This window comes from Mastacembelus armatus, chromosome 15 (assembly GCF_900324485.2).
Source record: "Mastacembelus armatus chromosome 15, fMasArm1.2, whole genome shotgun sequence".
NCBI lineage: Eukaryota > Metazoa > Chordata > Actinopteri > Synbranchiformes > Mastacembelidae > Mastacembelus > Mastacembelus armatus.
In genome coordinates this window covers 23,464,716-23,481,089 of record NC_046647.1, presented here as the reverse complement: position 1 = coordinate 23,481,089, position 16,374 = coordinate 23,464,716, and the positions used below count along the sequence as shown (strand labels likewise).

Below are 16,374 nucleotides of genomic sequence, written 5' to 3'. Positions count from 1 at the left end.
ATTTTTATTGTAAATAAATAAATGTTTTAAATCGTAGGTTTTATCTCGTGCCGTACTTGATGTGCTCTGGGACAAATAAAGGTTCACCTTGTCTTATCAGGGCTCTACGTCAACAGTCACTGGGTGAGCAGCTCGAACTGGCTCCACCTGTGAAGCTCAGGTGAAGCCAGACGGACGGCTTCACCTGGTAAACGAGCACATGTAGTAAAGAGGCGTGTTTGCTGGCAGAGTCGTATGTAACTCGAAGCAACAGTAAGCACAGAGACACGAGGTGAAACTCACAGGTTTGCTGGTGCTCAGGAAGGGACAGGTGGTAAACAAAAGCTCGGTAAACCGGCAGGGAAGCAGGTGTTAGGGGACAGCGCCATCATCTTTAATGCACATTAGCATCTTATAAATATTTGATAAATTAATAGTTTCCTCCATCTGGTGTGTGTTCTGGGCTGTTGCTTCGGTACATGGATGTTCTTTTCATTCCTGTAGGTGTTGAGCGATCTGCATGTTCATTTGGCTGACTGGCTGACTGACTGACTGACTGGATGACTAAGTGACTGTGTGAACCCCGTGCACCGGCTCACTCAGTGGGATCCATTAGAAAGCAGAGAGAGTGAAGATGGTCTTTCATTAAACATGTTCTTTCTTCCTGCACTTCGGCTGAAAGTGGTGCCTCTCTAACATTCGGATAATTTTAGTACACCAAACAATAGAGAGAGGAAAAAGAGTAGGAGATGAATGCTGAGTGGAGCTGTCAGTCAACTCATATATTCACACTTTTCACGCAGACATTTCTGTCACTATAATAGTTTGTTAACCAGTGTACAAGGTTGGAGGAGACGGGGAGAAGAAAGACTCTTTCTGGAGCCTCCTGCCGTGCTTCAAATGTCTGATACAGCACAGCTGGAGCTATCAGTCCCATTTTCAACTGTCTTGGTGCCTGCCTGTCTCTCCTTCCCTTCACTTTGATTTTTGTTTGGACAGAAAAGTCTTTTTCAGCTGACAAGATCAGTTTGGATGTATCTCTACAAGCATAAGAGTCGAATATCCGTGTTAAACCCTTGCTTCCGAAGGCATTTACACATTAATCTTCCAAAATCTCTTTCAGAGCTGTCTGCTGCGCCTTTAAAATCATCCGCTACTGCTGCAGTTTCTCTGTGTTAAGAAAAGAAATCAGCTTTGTGATAAAAGCAGAGGGGTAATTAAAATGAGCTAATAGCCGTTATTAGGTATTCATCAGCTGCGAATGCGTTTAAACTTTCCCTGGAGGCACAATGATCCTCCCAAACAAGAATAGTCTTTGAAACAGGTAGCACAGCATCTTCCTGAATACCAATTAGCGCCGACTGCCCGGCTTTCTGCAGCTCATCCATGTGAATCATTTGACAAGCGAGTAGCCATTTTCCACGGCTGGCTAATTCGGCACAATGCCTGTGAGGGAGGTAGACAAGGCAGAGCAGGGAGATGTCTCAAGAATCTGAGAAAGGTTGGAGAAGAGAGTGTGTTGCAACCATATACGCACTCTTCATCTTCACTTTAATGCCTTCTGTAGGTGTGTGTTTCTGTTTCTGTGTGTGTGTGTGTGTGTGTGTGTGTGCACGTATGACGTTGAACGGCCATATGGGGTGTGGAGCTTCCTGTTTTCATCCACAAAACAAACATTTGTTTGTTTTTAAAGTGACTCGACATCTTGTATCTATGAACGACAACACTGTCTTAAACAAGTGCCAGCAACACGGTGCGTGTAGATGTTGTGTCAGTGTGTCAGTGTGTTGTTTGCTGGTTTAATGAAGCCCATGTGTTACTGGATGAATAATGTTACAGGTCCCAACAGAGACCTGGGATCTGCAGGATCATATTTTACTGATGTATTTTCCAAAGTTTGGCTCAAACATCAGATAGTTTCCTCAGCAATAACTCTGCCGTCTTTGAAGTGCTCCCCTGAACCCCTGCGACTGGATTCACCTTTAATAAACACATTATTCTGGATGTTTGTGACTCTGTGGGTGATTCATCATAACCACATTACTGAAAAGTTTCCTTTCTGTTATTTCTGCCAGAAAACTGAAGCGTGTGTTGTTAACGGCAGCTCTGAGTCCATTGTGAGGATTAGTCTTTGCCCCTTAAATCAAAGATGAAATGGCAGTTGTGTGTGTTAATGAGCTCAATCAGGCGTCCGAAAAGTTTCAATAATTCATCTGCTCTCACATCATCAGACATCCATAATGAATAACATCCACAGTGAATTATTTACACAGTCATCCTTCGTGGCACAACTTACTGACTGACACTGAGTCACCCAGCATGTCTGATGTGTGTGTGTGTGTGTGTGTGTGTGCACATGTGAGTGGGTGTGTGAATTTCATGGACATTTGGCTCCACCAAAGCCTTAAAACTAAGTTGTACCAGCAGCATCCTGGGTGAAATAATGCACAGACTAACTGCAGCAGCTAGCATGTACTGCCAGCTCCCCCATCAGCACAGAGCAGGGACGTGCATCCTGGAAAAGGTTTATCAGGACAAATCAGAGCAGCAGCTTCTGGAAATTTCCAATCAATATTTGTCAGTCGCAAACACAACTACACAAACAACTGAACTGCACACAAAACTTACTCTCATCCACCTCTGCAGAGTCAAAGTTCATTTCATGTCATGAGCCAGAATCTGAAGTTTGTGAAATACTGGAAATCCTGCGACTCCAATCTTGGCCACAGTGAAAATTATTGCCCAATTCTATAAACTTTGCACCGACTGCGTCAATAAATCCACCTGTCACTGCTTTTTGCCTTCAGTTCAAGGCAGAAAAAGTCTAATCCAGTGGAAATGGCACTGACAAAAACTGTCATCTGGCTTTACTCACTAGCAGGTAATCTTGTGGTTATATATGTACATGTGTCTGCATCCTGCATGTGGATAACAAAACCCAAGGGAAGATAAACTGTTGGACATTACGACGTGTGTTTGCTTGCAGTTTTATCCTCCTCTGCACCTCAGCATGAAACTGTAGCTCAGAACTGCAGCTCCCAAACTACACCCTTGGAGCGTCTGCCAGAAGATCTCAAGGTAAAATGTCGTTGTTCGCTTTCTATCAGCTGCAATTTGCTTCCGTGTCATATAGGAACAACACAAGTGTCCTGCCTGGTGTTAACCAACAGGTGGCGACAGAGTGTGCTGAAGCTCTGCTGCCTGCACAGACTGCACAGCAGACAGCTGCACTCCTGCTCTCCACCAGGAATCTGGAAGATGCTCTGAACAGACACCAGCTGAAAGGTAGGAGGATGAGCCACACATTTGTTAGACCATTAGTGTGAGGCCATTAAGTCCAGTCTTCCCTTCTTCAAAGAGCCGTTTGAGGTTTTCCAGTTGGTTTCAGGATGAATGTTATCAACTCCAGGCCAAAGTACACTAAAGTGACTACAATGGTCATTTCCAGTTAAGAGTCCTGAAGGAGAGCAGTGCCAGATTTATCACGTTTGTCCAGGTACTTTATTTTAACACTGGCTGGAAAATGTGAGGGCTGCTTTCTATTGGAGATGCTCTGTTCACTGATTGACATGTCAAGTGATCTTTGAATGTCTGACTTAATGTCTTTTCACATTAGCAGACTAAAGAACATGTTCTCCGTTCAAGTGGTTCCAGATTTCATCAAATTTTACATGACTTCTCTGGTTTTTAACATGAGTCACCAGTGCACAATGTGCATATATGAGGGATAACAGGACAACAGGTGACCACAGAATATCTTTATTATCATTCATATTCAGAATGCCAAGGTGCTGAACCAACGAAGTGCCCTGAAGCCGAAGTGCCCGACAACGGAGGGTTGGCATGTGTCACGGTTGACAACAAACGCTACTGCAAACCTTTCTGCAACCATGCATGTGATGTTTATGATTTTGGATGTATTGATAAAGACATTTTCTAAGGCCTGTGAACAATTTCGATATAGTTCTGCACAAAAAAGGGATAAGTTTTATAAAATGATTGTTCTCCCGCAGGGTTATGACTTTGGTTTTATCAGGAGGAGTCGTTTGTATGATGAATGCAGCGAGCAGACTGGATATAAATGGGACACTCAGTACACAGGCGGAAACAAGCTGGCGGACTGCAATGGTAAGGCTGTGTTTTATTAACTTTCTATGAACTAGCAGTTTAACAGATCATCCCATTAAATATATGTTCTGTTTGCTAGAAGCAAGAACTAATTTACAAGTTTAAGCCCTGTACACTTGTTGCAAACACAAATGTCTTATTCTGTTTCTATGTTTTAAAGTGTACTGTGAACTCACGATTTATTTATACTGTGGCGTTTTATATAGGATGTGAACTTGATTCACTGTCCCTCCGTCTCTAGAAGCATCTATCCAAGTTTCAGGAGCAAAGTCAGCATATTTCCCCAAAGATCAGGACTGCCTAACAACGAAGAGCAGCAGCCAACTGCAGAACAGCATCATCGAAGATTTTACCGCTGAGCTGAAGAATCAGGGCATTGAGGCACAATCGCAGTTTGTTTGCCTCGTATGTGGGAGATCATGATGTGCTGAGAAACCATCAACAAACTCATGCATGGTATAAAGTTTTAAGTTGTACTAAGAAATAAAGCTCAGTCAATTAAAACTTACATGACACGTGTCAGTCTTTACCTACTGATGAACCAAACGTCATTCTGTTATCACTTCATGTTGACATATCGACTCTTTCCCACAATGACTTTAAAATAAAGTTTATTTTTACTGTGTAAAATTCAAGAGAACTAACAGGAGCACACAACATTAAAAGTTGTGTAGGACGGATACACATGCAAGTGTCTGTGCTGTCTTCACTTCCTTCCATCTGAATTCATGAGTCACTATTTATGTGCTGGACGACAAGATGCGGACGAGAGCGGCAGGTACACTGGGGTTAACCACTTTGCCAAATGGGCTGCTGCATCTGCTGTTCTGCCTGCTCCCAGGCTCTGCTAACACACCCAGGCATAACTCACCGAGGTCAAGGTTAAAAAGTCAGAATGAGATTGCAGGATCTCATTAAGCAGCTATTGACATCCCACATCATTCTATTAGGAATCACTCTAATCAGAGAGAAAACGACCCTCTGGTCTGCTCTGGACCGTCTAATCATCAATTATGGAAAATGAGCCGAGTGAGGGATTAACGGTTGAACAATCAACAGTCGCACGTCTGCACTTAGGTGGCAATAGACAAAAATGTTCTGTATTCCTGTAGTGTCTTTGCAGGTTTATGACTCCCATTATTTCACCAGGGTAAGTGTTTATACTGTATCTGCGGCTGAACCCTTCGTTTGAGCTTAGCTTTAATCCTAAAGCATACAGGTCTGAGGAAGCCCTGTCAGCCTGCAGTGTGTAACTAAAAGACGACAATAAATTATAATACGGAAAAACTAACAATACAGCCACACTGGACTACCAGCTGTTCTACAGATGGCCAGTCCACCTCTGATCTCAGCTCCATCCAACACCTTTGTGATGAACTGAAGCCTTGACTGAGGCTCTTCCTGTCCAACAAAGCACTGGCTCTCACAGATGCTCTTGTGACTGGATGTCATCAAATTCATGCATAATCTGGTGGAAAACCTGAAGCCAGGTCACTGATACACAAACTTATTAATGCCAGTTTATTTATTTTAGAATAACATCTAAAACAACAACATGTGGTTAGCTGCAAGTCAGCTGTTATTCCCCAGCAAGTAGATCTACCACCTTAACTCTAAATGTTTCCTGTATCCCCGTATTTGTCATCAACAGTCCAAAGTTCAGTGTCGGTGGTTGAATTAAAATTAACCAGGAATAAAAATGTTCAGCTACCACTCAATAATAAGACAACCTCATGTTTGTATATTCACCTGCTTTGCAGTTCAGCGGTATTTCAAAATGAAAGTTCATGTTGTGAATCACTTTTCATTCAGTGTTACTCTAGGCACACCAGAGGGCAGTATAAGCTCACTTTTTATTCTGAGTCTATTTTAATACTGTGTGTTTGTGTCAAGTAGATATTAAAGAACAGTCCTCATTAAAAGTGAAACCTATGAATAAATATTATTACAACAATTTTCTTCCTGTCTATTCTTATTCTTATCATGTTTGTTTTTAAGTTTATGAACTGACGTCATCTTCCTGTTAAGGCTGCTCACCTCCCTGGCTGCTGTCCATCTTCTGCAAAAAAAGACAAAATGAATAAAAACCTACAAACTCATCAAAAGATGAAAATGAATGTGCTTGAACTTTTACTATATCAGCATATAACAATGTGCTTATTCCATAGCTGTTTTTGAAAGATGTTCTTCTCTAACCTGTTCTGACTGCAAACTGTCTGTGTCCAATTAGACTCAACAGAAGCAACTTACCGACTGCAGGAACTGGATCTCTGAGCTGATCGCCTCTCGCAGAAGCTCGAGCTCCCCTTCTTTATGTTTCTCCAGCTCCTTTCTCAGTCTAGTAAACAAACCGATGGTAGTTACATTAACTGATGAGGTAAAAGGTAATTTAACAGCAATTTTTAAAGAGAAGCTTCAGCAATTTCTGTTTTCTATATTCAGTGTTTCTTCTTACTCTACTGGATGAGTATATGTGGTGTTTACTCTGTTACTGAGAAATTACTGAAAAAATAAGCGGAACTAGATGAAACTAATCCCCACAGTGGTATTCATGTTCATGCATAATAGACTTTAAATAATCAAATTAATATAATGGAAATTTTAATTTTCTATTTACATAAAAGTCTGGTTTGAGATATTCTGATAGATACTGAGTGTATTCATGCAACAGAGTCCTCAGTGTCATTGTGTTTACATGCAGAAAACCAATTACATGCAGAGTCTTAAAATTACAGCTCAACTTTCACATCAGGCAGAATTTACGTGAAACCAGACTGATGCAAATAACAGCTGTAGAAGGAAGGACAGACAGACAGACAGACACACTGATAAAGATGTTCACTAGAACAATGTCAAAGAAGAAGTGAAGGACACTTGAAATACCCACAACAGAAAGCAGCTATATGAAGCTCTCCTCTTATATTTCACGCCATAAATTCATAAACATCCACAAAATGTGATTACGGCTGGGAAAAGTATTCAGAGCGACTGTTTGTGATCCCTTGGCTCTGATTTAACTGGCAGGTGTGTGAAGGATCTACACTGACCTACACATGAATCTAAGACAAGCGACTTCTTTCTTTCTTTTATTGGAATTTAATGAAACAATAAAACAACAAAACTGAAATTGCATTTTCAGTCTGAAAATCAACAGCAGTGTTTTAAACTTTACACTTCTCTGTGGAACCTAAAAATCAGATTTTATGGTGTTTGTACTCACAGCAAAATTATGTTTCTACCAGCGAGACACTTATTTGGCATTTTGGATTTTGGTGTTCTCTGCAGGTTTTTATTAGGTTTCAGCAACGCTACGACATCTTCAAATGAGCCTTCATAAATAATGTAGCAGTAATACTTCAAGAAGAAAATCCTACACATCAAAAACTACATACAGCTCCCAAATCATTAATCGAAATCACATCCACTGAATATTTCAGGTGTGTCTGTTTTGTGACGGTGAACGATCAGCATGAGCGGCCACTGTTCTGCACACTGAACACTTTTTAAATGACTGTAGCACTCACTCAAATTGACATGCATTCAATTTCCAACAATCAATAAGCAGAGAGTTAAATATGGGGTTTAAAGAGATGCAGCAGTGGCTGACGACAGGATTGATGGTTTATTTGAGAATAGATGTTCATAAGAATGAGTGAGAGGAGGCCTCTCCCTCCCAAAGCCACATCCTCAGCACTTCCTGAGGCTAATAAGTGCAGGGGTAATGAAGGACCTAGTATATTTGATGAGGCTGATGGATGAACAGGACATGCTACCCACATGCATGATTTAAGGCAGGGCTGAGAGACAGATGGGGCACTTAGAAAGGCGAGAGCAGAACATAAAGAGAGAGTGAAGGACGGAGAAAATAAATAGAGATGAGCATCCAGCTGAATGTGAAGGATTATGATGATGAGCCTATTTTATACCTTATCCTATTAACAGGCACGGTGAGAAAACCTCTAATTAAATACGGGGGGAAAATATGATTTGAAATAAGTTACACTGGAGAAATTAAAATTAAAAATGGGTTTTAAAAACTCACCTAGATAGATCGGGGGATTGGTTAATCATCCATATTGTTGTAGAGACGACATTCTGCAAAGTAGCAGCATCAGCAGTACCACTGACTCCTTCCTGGAACACTATTGATCTCCAGTCTTTAATTAAATAAAGGATCTCTCTTTGTGAAGAACCAGTGCTCACCTATCGTCATCTCTCAATAGAGGAGATAATCAATTCATATTCAACTAATTCATATTCTGCTCTGAATTGAAGACACTTGGAACGAATCAGTCTACGAAGAGGACGAATGTGTGCGTTTTCACCCAGAGGCATTTAGTTCCTATTGTTTTGTAACACTTTATAATTGGATCAATATTATGCTCATTGTCTTCATCAAACCATGCAGCAGTTGGGATGTGAAACATATGCATCTGCATTCTCACTCAACACACACAGCAAATGTGCAAAAAATATGCTTATCAACATTTATCTTCCCAATTAACAATCATTCAGATGGTAAGATCATGCAAACCGGAATTTAACAATCACAGAAAAAGATATTTAACAGTATCATGAAAAGGTACTAGCAAGTGTTTCCTGCACCGAGCCAAGCCCAGACTATAGCTCAGACTACATGGAGATGATCACAGAGAAAAAGACACTAAAACAATTACAGGAAAATAACAAGAAACAAGGGATCCCTGATCAGAAAGGCTGAGGGCGCCAAGGTAAAACGAACAATGTGTCCCAGTAATTGTCACACTCGAACAAAAGCCATGACGCGACAGCGTACCTGACGTGTAAAAAGAATTTAATTTTCCACTTTAATTGGAAACTGGTTCCCATATGAAATGTTCGTGCAAGGTCAAATTCAAAGAGTTAACTACCTGATTTTCAGCTGCCTCAGACGTAGCTGTCTTCTTCTGTCCTCTTTATAAAGCACCAAAGTCAGAAAAGTAACTAGGACAAAGACCGACCTGTTTCAGATTTATCGGATTTCAGCTCATTCAGTTTGTGACACACGGCTGCTGCTTAACACGAATATTTTTCATGGAAATTCCCATTTCTGCATTAAACACTGAACATATCTTAGTTTAAATGTATGGATGGATGTTTGGATTCCCCCATGTGCTTAGTTTGCACACAGAGGTCTGATCTTTCCAGTTAACATGTGACATACGATTCCACTAAACCTAAACTGTATTTATACGTGGGCTGGATAAGCAACTCTCCATCCCTCACTCATTCTCCCTTACAAACGTCCCTGTGTCAATCTCGTTAGGCTCAGTTTCTTTTTTCCACATGTGGACTGAATGAAATACTTTGCAGATCAAAGCCTTAATTAAGCCAAATGGTCTTAATGCTCTGTTATTTACACTTGTAGTTTTGGACTCTGGCCAGAAGGACAGAGAAATACAGACGGAAGCTCAGCTTAGTGGTCTGCTCAGCACTTCTCACTGTGATCCAGATTCACTCTTCATAAATAACACCTTTTATCTAACAGGCATGCTGAACACTGGGTTGTGTTGTGCTGTTAACACTGTGGTTCTTTAGTCCGCCCTTTACTAAGTGCATTTAGTTTTACAAATGTGACTGCAGCTCTTAGGGCCAGTACTGAGATAAAATTTTATCACCTATACTGAAGAAAACCAATGAGCCTTAGTGAAGAGAGAACAATGGATGCACTTTTGTACACCAGGGCCTGTGACAGTGTTCGCAAGATACAAGACTCAACTAATTAAATATCACCACATTTCAGCAATGAATATTTAAAATATCAGGAAGCCATTAAAAACCGTTCTGTGAGCTGCTAAATAAATTATTGCTGTGTTTACATTTTGTTTAGTTCTGTTTTGCTCCTCCTGTGTTTTATTTGCTTTTATTTCCCAGTAGCATTTACCGTTTACAGTATTTGTGTTAAATGAGGTTCATATTCCGTGACATAATGTGAGTAAATTGGTTGTACTGTGTCTGTGAGCTCAGAAATATAAACCTACCTCAGCATCCAGACAGTTAATGCTCACCTTATACAGGTGCTGTCGGTGAGAGGTTTCTGACTGACAAAGACAATCTCTGCTTTCAGAGATCCTGTCATTGCTTCAGCCTCACTCAACTGTCGATCCAGGTCTGTAGAGTAATAAATCAAAACCAAAATGACTTCCTTCAACCAACACACAGACACACACACAGACACACACACAATGGTAAGTTAGCTAATGTGCTGTGGCCACTGGTTGACGTTTCACCAGCGTAATGTTGGTTTGTTCTAACTGTAAGGTACTTGACCTCTTCCACTAGCTACAGTATAGAGCTGTGCTGAGACCAAACTTAACTAAACTTAACAAAAATTAAAAAAAAAAAGCTGTTTCGGCCTCTGATAAATGTTTATATTCATGCATCTGGATTTCCTGGATAATATTTCTTCTTCAACCCAGTACCTGTGCTAACACCCACTTCAGTTTATTCTTTTGTGTTATTAATGCAGTGCTATTTCTGTTCTGAACATGCCTAAACCTGCACATGTGCTGGGCAGAGAGTGCATGTTGTATACACGTTCTTTTTTCAGATCATACCACCAGTAATCTCCTGTCCAACCTTGCCATGGAGCCTGAAACTAACATCTGTAATGATGAACATGTGGGCCCAAGATTCAACTGGCAGGTTGTTTGACTTTTCAGATTTTAGCAGGGCTGCATATGCTCTTCCAGAACCACATTATCTGACATAAAACAGAAAGCTGGTATTCACCTTTCCTGTTGTTATCCAGACCCTGGAGTTCAAGCTGGAGTGCTTGTTTCTCCTCCTGGAGGCAGCTCATGTGACTGTTCTTGCGGCTCAGCAGCTCCAACTCTGTTTGTAAAGGGGGAAAATACAAGAAAACCTTTCTGGGTGTAATGTGAGCATGTTGGAAATTCACTTCAAGTGAAACACAATCAGGTATAGCTGTTCTCATGGCCCAGATAATGTGAAGACATTGTCACTGGCAATAAGATATTAGATCTTCAATCTAATAAGATATTTGTTTTTTGCTAGGCCTCAAAATTATAACATACTATTTTCTATAAAATACTGTCAGTGAAATTTCTCTACAAGTAACCACTATATATTTTGAGTTAAACATAATTAAATGAAACACATGAGCACTATCATGTACTATTGTCTTTAAACTTGAAAAAACTGAATTTAATTTTAAACCACATCATGAAATCATACTACTCCTGTGACCTGTATAATTCATATACTTACTACCACAAACCAAGAAAGACATAATCATGGTCACATCTGCATTACATAGTTCAGCAGTAAAAGAGAAAAGTGTTTTATGACCTTTGTACAATGATTCCACCTCCTTCTCCAGGTCCTGAATCTCAGTTTGTGTTTGGCTCTCGAACACTGTCTCTCTGTTTCCTTGTAGACTGAACTCACTGTTGAACTTTGTGATTGCTTGAAGGAAGTTTTCCTCTTCATCTTTAGACTCTTGCTTTATAATGGCCTGGTATGAAAAGAGGATCATGGGTAATGCTTCCAATAATAATATTTGTACAGATGTTTATGATTCAATGATAACTTCTACAATTGCTACTATCAGTGATGTTACAATTTTGATTAAACCTTTTTATCCAAGTCAAGGCCTTAAAGTATTACTTCACTTTGGTGTGATATTTTACACTTTGGTTATTTTTTCTCCCTCTGTCTCTATGTGCTCACTGTGCTTTTTGTGGAGATATGTTTCAAATATTCACAGACACAAATGATCTGTGTTCATACTTTCACTGCAATGGTGTTAATGTGGGATAAGCTAAAAATGCTTTCTGAAAGATATGACAGCTCTATGAAGACAGGCAATAATTCTCACTTCAGGATGTGAGTGACTGACAGGAACTTGATATTAACTATTCTAACATCCAATTAATTTAACAAGAAAATACTAAACCTTCACTGGTTCTGAAATCACTATACATTTAATGCCTCAGATATTTCAAACAAGGGTCAGTTTGAAGTATCATGGGTAATTTCCCCCATTTTGACATATTTCAGTGCAAACTATGGTGCAAGTATCAAAAAATTACTGACATAATTTGGTCCTGATAATAAGGTTTGCAGGTTTACAACCTTGTACACTGTTGTTGTGGGGACCCTACAATGTCAGGATCATTTTAAAGCCTCAGTAAGGCAGTTGCTCTAAAACAGGGAACTTACAATCAGAATAGTAGTATAACTCAATATTTGTACACTCCACATACTTAACCCTTGTGTGGTGTTCATATTTGTGTCTTCGTGGGTCTGGTGAACCTGCTGCATCTTGAGGTGTTTAATTCAACACAAGCAATTTTATGTTAAAATACTCAACAATGTTTACTTCATCACAATTACAAGCAATATAAACAGCATATATGGTTGATATTTGCCCTCTACCTTTGTTACAAAACAGGTCCCACAGACCTGAACACCATACAGGGGTTGAGGCTATAAATGCTGACCAGGTATCTGTATTACACAAAATCAATATGATATGAGATGTAAATATTGATTCAAGCTTCAACCCACTAGATGTTCCTTGAGTTGGCTCTTCTGGCAGAGCAGCTCTTCAATTTTCTTCAGCATCTCATTTTCACATTTTTTCATGAGATCATGCTGCAACCTCATGGCAGACAACTGCTGAGCCTGGAGAAGAAACAGACAACTGGAAAGTTAAGTCGCACAGTCTGACAGACAGATAGGGAGATATATGTCAGATATGCTACTGGTGGGCAGGTGGCACAACCATTATTTACTGTAGACTGTAACAAGACAAACATGTTACTGCCTGTTATTGAGAAACAGTGAACAAAAATACCCTTTTCTTAAACTATGTTTAAATACTGAGCTCCTGTTTAAATATATCTATACATATAATTTGACTTTTCCTATTCAGTAAAGTTAGTATATATTTAGCTTTTGTGATTATAATGTATATCCCCAAAAACCTGCCAAATTACAAAAGAAGGAAATGTGTTTAAAGTTGCCTCTGTACATTTTTCCATCTGTTACTTCGCCATCAAGGAGGATGTGAGCGTACTGTTTCTTTTATGGTAGTGGAAAACTGTTGTATGTTTTCACCAAGCACAATTAGGTCCCAAGTTTTCTAAACACTGTAATTATCTTAAGACAGTTCTTATAAACTCTAAGATGGTGCATCATGTGAGCTGTAAACACACCCTGCATATCGTCACAGTATAACAGTTTCAATATGCAGTCAGAATGCCATGTGTAGCCAGACAGATAATACGCCAATAGATATGGTAGTGTACTCAACAACCTTTCTAAATGGGACCTAATAATTTGCTAATTTGATCGGATGCCCATTCATATAAGCACAGGAAGACATTAGCAATATTTTTGAAAGGTCAACGAGCTGTCTTTGACATCAAATCTCACACATCCTAAAAGGTTTCACTAATGTTATCCGGTGGAAATTAGCCATTGATTTTACTGTGCCACTTGCAATTGATCCTTTGCACTGTTGATAAAATGAATGAGCGAGATTAAGTGTTTTAAATCATAGAGCAGATTAGCTCATCAATATGCCAATATACCCTTCTTCACCTCATGTGCCACCAAGACCATATGCTGCCTCAAGGTAAAGCAATTACATGATTTTATAACAACCTAATCTTTACATTTATAATACATAAAAACAATAACAAATTATCTCTCAGGTATATGGGGATATGGTGACCATAAAATTAGATACTTCCAGCTAAAATAGTAAAATATTAACCAGTACCTGATAGATGATGACACTATTCTTTGTTCAAGAACCCCATAAAAATACTTATCTAGAGACTTAGTTCAAAGTCAAACTAACTTAGACGCCATGATGCAGTGAGTACTACGCTGTGCAAATGATCAGGCAGTTCTTAATCGTAAGTACCATCAAAAAGGTAGCAGTAATATTCACATCTTATTTACACTGGCTTACTCTGAAATGCTTTAAAAGTGGGGAAAACCCACTAGAAACCCCTAATATCAATTACAACAGGCATGTTATTATTTGACAAACCTGTTAAACCCAATTAAAACAATCAAAATATATTAAAAAACCTGTTAAAAGTTTTACTTGATATGTGTTTTAAGGCACAGTTTTGTGTCTGACAACCAATCATATTGCAAGTACCTTCAACTGCACCCTGCACAAATAACCAGTATGTCTGAGACACATATTCTACGAATGGTTTTAGTCATAAAATGCATTGATTAGTTCCCAAACTGTGTCATTACCGCACTTTTTGATCAAGTTCAGCGTTGGTCTCTTTATGCTTCTCAGTGGCACCTTTGATCTTCTCACCGCATCTGATGATGGCTATTTTGACTGAAACAAAGACAAGTCATAAGTAAAATAAGACTGCCATACACTGAACAACCTGTCAAAATGTTTTAAAATATGACTCAAGCAGTGTAAACTGTAATGTTGGTTAAGACACACGGTACTTTCAGAGTTTTATGAAGCTAATCTGACTACCTAGCGCTTCTAACGATAGCTAAAAGCTGTTAGCTTCTGTGCTAGCTGGGACGTGTCATACCTTCTTTGAGCTTGTGTGTCTGTTCAGTTAACTGTTGCTCGCTAAAAAGGATTTGTTGAAAGAGTGTGTCTAAACTCATTATAGTCGAGAACTGACTTAAAAGTTACCTAGAATTACGGTGAATTTGATGTAACTATGCTAACCCACTCAGTGCTAGCTAATGTTAAATTTACGCCAGTGACGTAGTTACCAACAATGTCCCCGCCCACTTAACGTTACGTAAAATGGCGCCGGTTAGTTTTAGCTTAGCTAGCTGTTAGCTGTTAGTAACATTGCAATTACGAATATACAGCTGGGGAAATAATATGGATCACAACATTTCATTTTATCTCGTTACCAGCGTTACTTTGAGGTGGCCGAAATATGAACAGGTGCAATCCTGTAAAACAGGTTAAAAAAAAAAGCTACTGAAAAACAATGCTAGTCGACAAAGCTAGCGCTAGCTAGCTAAGGTTCTGGGATTAGCTAGCTAGTAAACAGTCTAGTTAAGGGTATATATATATATTAGGAATAGATGCAAATATCATGAAGTAGGGTGTCGTTCAGTTGTGATTTAGCTACGTTAATAATTTGCCTTTGCAGTCTCCATTCATGTCCTGTACCTGCTGTTTGTAACTTACAGCACGTCGGCTTTAACGCTAAAACTGTGTCAGGGATAAGTCGCCTCTCGCTTCCGTGTTGATTATTATGAAGTGCTGTGTGTGCACACTCAACACTGACCCGCTGGGACTCCTTGTGTACATTTGTCACACAATCCCTGACTGACGAATTTTCTCGTTTCACTCCTGGGGATGAAAAAGCTCCTGATCCGGTGCCATGAAGCGCATTACACTGTGAAACGGTAAATGGCCTCAGGACTACATCATTCTGCTATTCGTTTGCAAAATTAATATCACATATTGATTGAGGGTTTTTTATAAATCACCATACTGAGCCTTCTCCTGACTGGCAGTGTTCCCTTTGGAGACTCTGTAACAGCAAAGTCATCAAAGTGTAAGTAGACAATTAGCTGAGATAGTTTTCATTTGTACCCATTGTCGGTGTCTCTTTATGCTCTATCCATTTAATCAACCTGATTTTGAAAAGTGGTGAAGTCAGATGGTTTTATGGTCATCACAGCTGTATACAGGTGGTACAGTACACATTACAATACCTTACAGAACTGATTCATTGAACCTACCTGTTCATTGGCTTCCTTTTCTATAATGCATTATTGTCTTGGTTTCAAATAAGATACTTCATCCCCATGTCTGAAAGAACCTTCTCTCTCTGTACTTGTGGGCGGGTGTGAGGGTTGATTTACTGCGGTGAAGGCCAGCATCCTTGATTGATATGGCCAGTTTTAATGCACTGAGGTTCATTGACATAGTCTGGTCCCATGTATTCAGCCGAGTGGATTAGCCTTTAAATAGACCATATAGGCAATCAATGAGCTATAGGGAGAGCCACAAGATGCATCATCTCTGTTGTGATACATAGGATAGGACGGACTGTATTGCTCTTATAATCTGTTTGACTGAGTTCCAGTCATTTAGCAATAAGATCGATAGATAGATACTTTATATTGATCCCTGTGGGCAAATTCAAGCAGTCAGTAGCAGCATCCATCCATCCATCCATCTTCTATACCCGCTTTTCCTGGTTCAGGGTCACGGGGATCTGCTGGAGCCTATCCCAGCTCTCTCTCGGGTGGAAGGCAGGG

At 39.7% G+C, this 16,374-nt stretch overlaps 2 protein-coding genes across 2 annotated transcripts; one reads left to right on the top strand and one right to left on the bottom strand.

The window, feature by feature from the left end:
• Window positions 1–2,765: 2,765 nt before the first annotated feature.
• LOC113132044 (uncharacterized) lies at window positions 2,766–4,578 on the top strand. Its single transcript, XM_026309848.1, has 6 exons — window positions 2,766–2,860; window positions 2,966–3,057; window positions 3,150–3,264; window positions 3,759–3,871; window positions 3,993–4,107; window positions 4,349–4,578. The coding sequence occupies exons 1-6, from the start codon at window positions 2,818–2,820 to the stop codon at window positions 4,528–4,530; spliced, it is 660 nt and encodes a 219-aa protein (XP_026165633.1). The 5' UTR covers window positions 2,766–2,817; the 3' UTR covers window positions 4,531–4,578.
• Window positions 4,579–6,130: 1,552 nt separating this feature from the next.
• Window positions 6,131–14,751, bottom strand: LOC113132037 (coiled-coil domain-containing protein 172). The gene is made up of 8 exons (XM_026309840.1): window positions 14,673–14,751; window positions 14,376–14,461; window positions 12,658–12,774; window positions 11,437–11,602; window positions 10,858–10,959; window positions 10,134–10,236; window positions 6,358–6,445; window positions 6,131–6,166 (listed from the first exon to the last, which is right to left on the bottom strand). The coding sequence occupies exons 1-8, from the start codon at window positions 14,749–14,751 to the stop codon at window positions 6,131–6,133; spliced, it is 777 nt and encodes a 258-aa protein (XP_026165625.1).
• Between the last annotated feature and the right edge of the window lie 1,623 nt (window positions 14,752–16,374).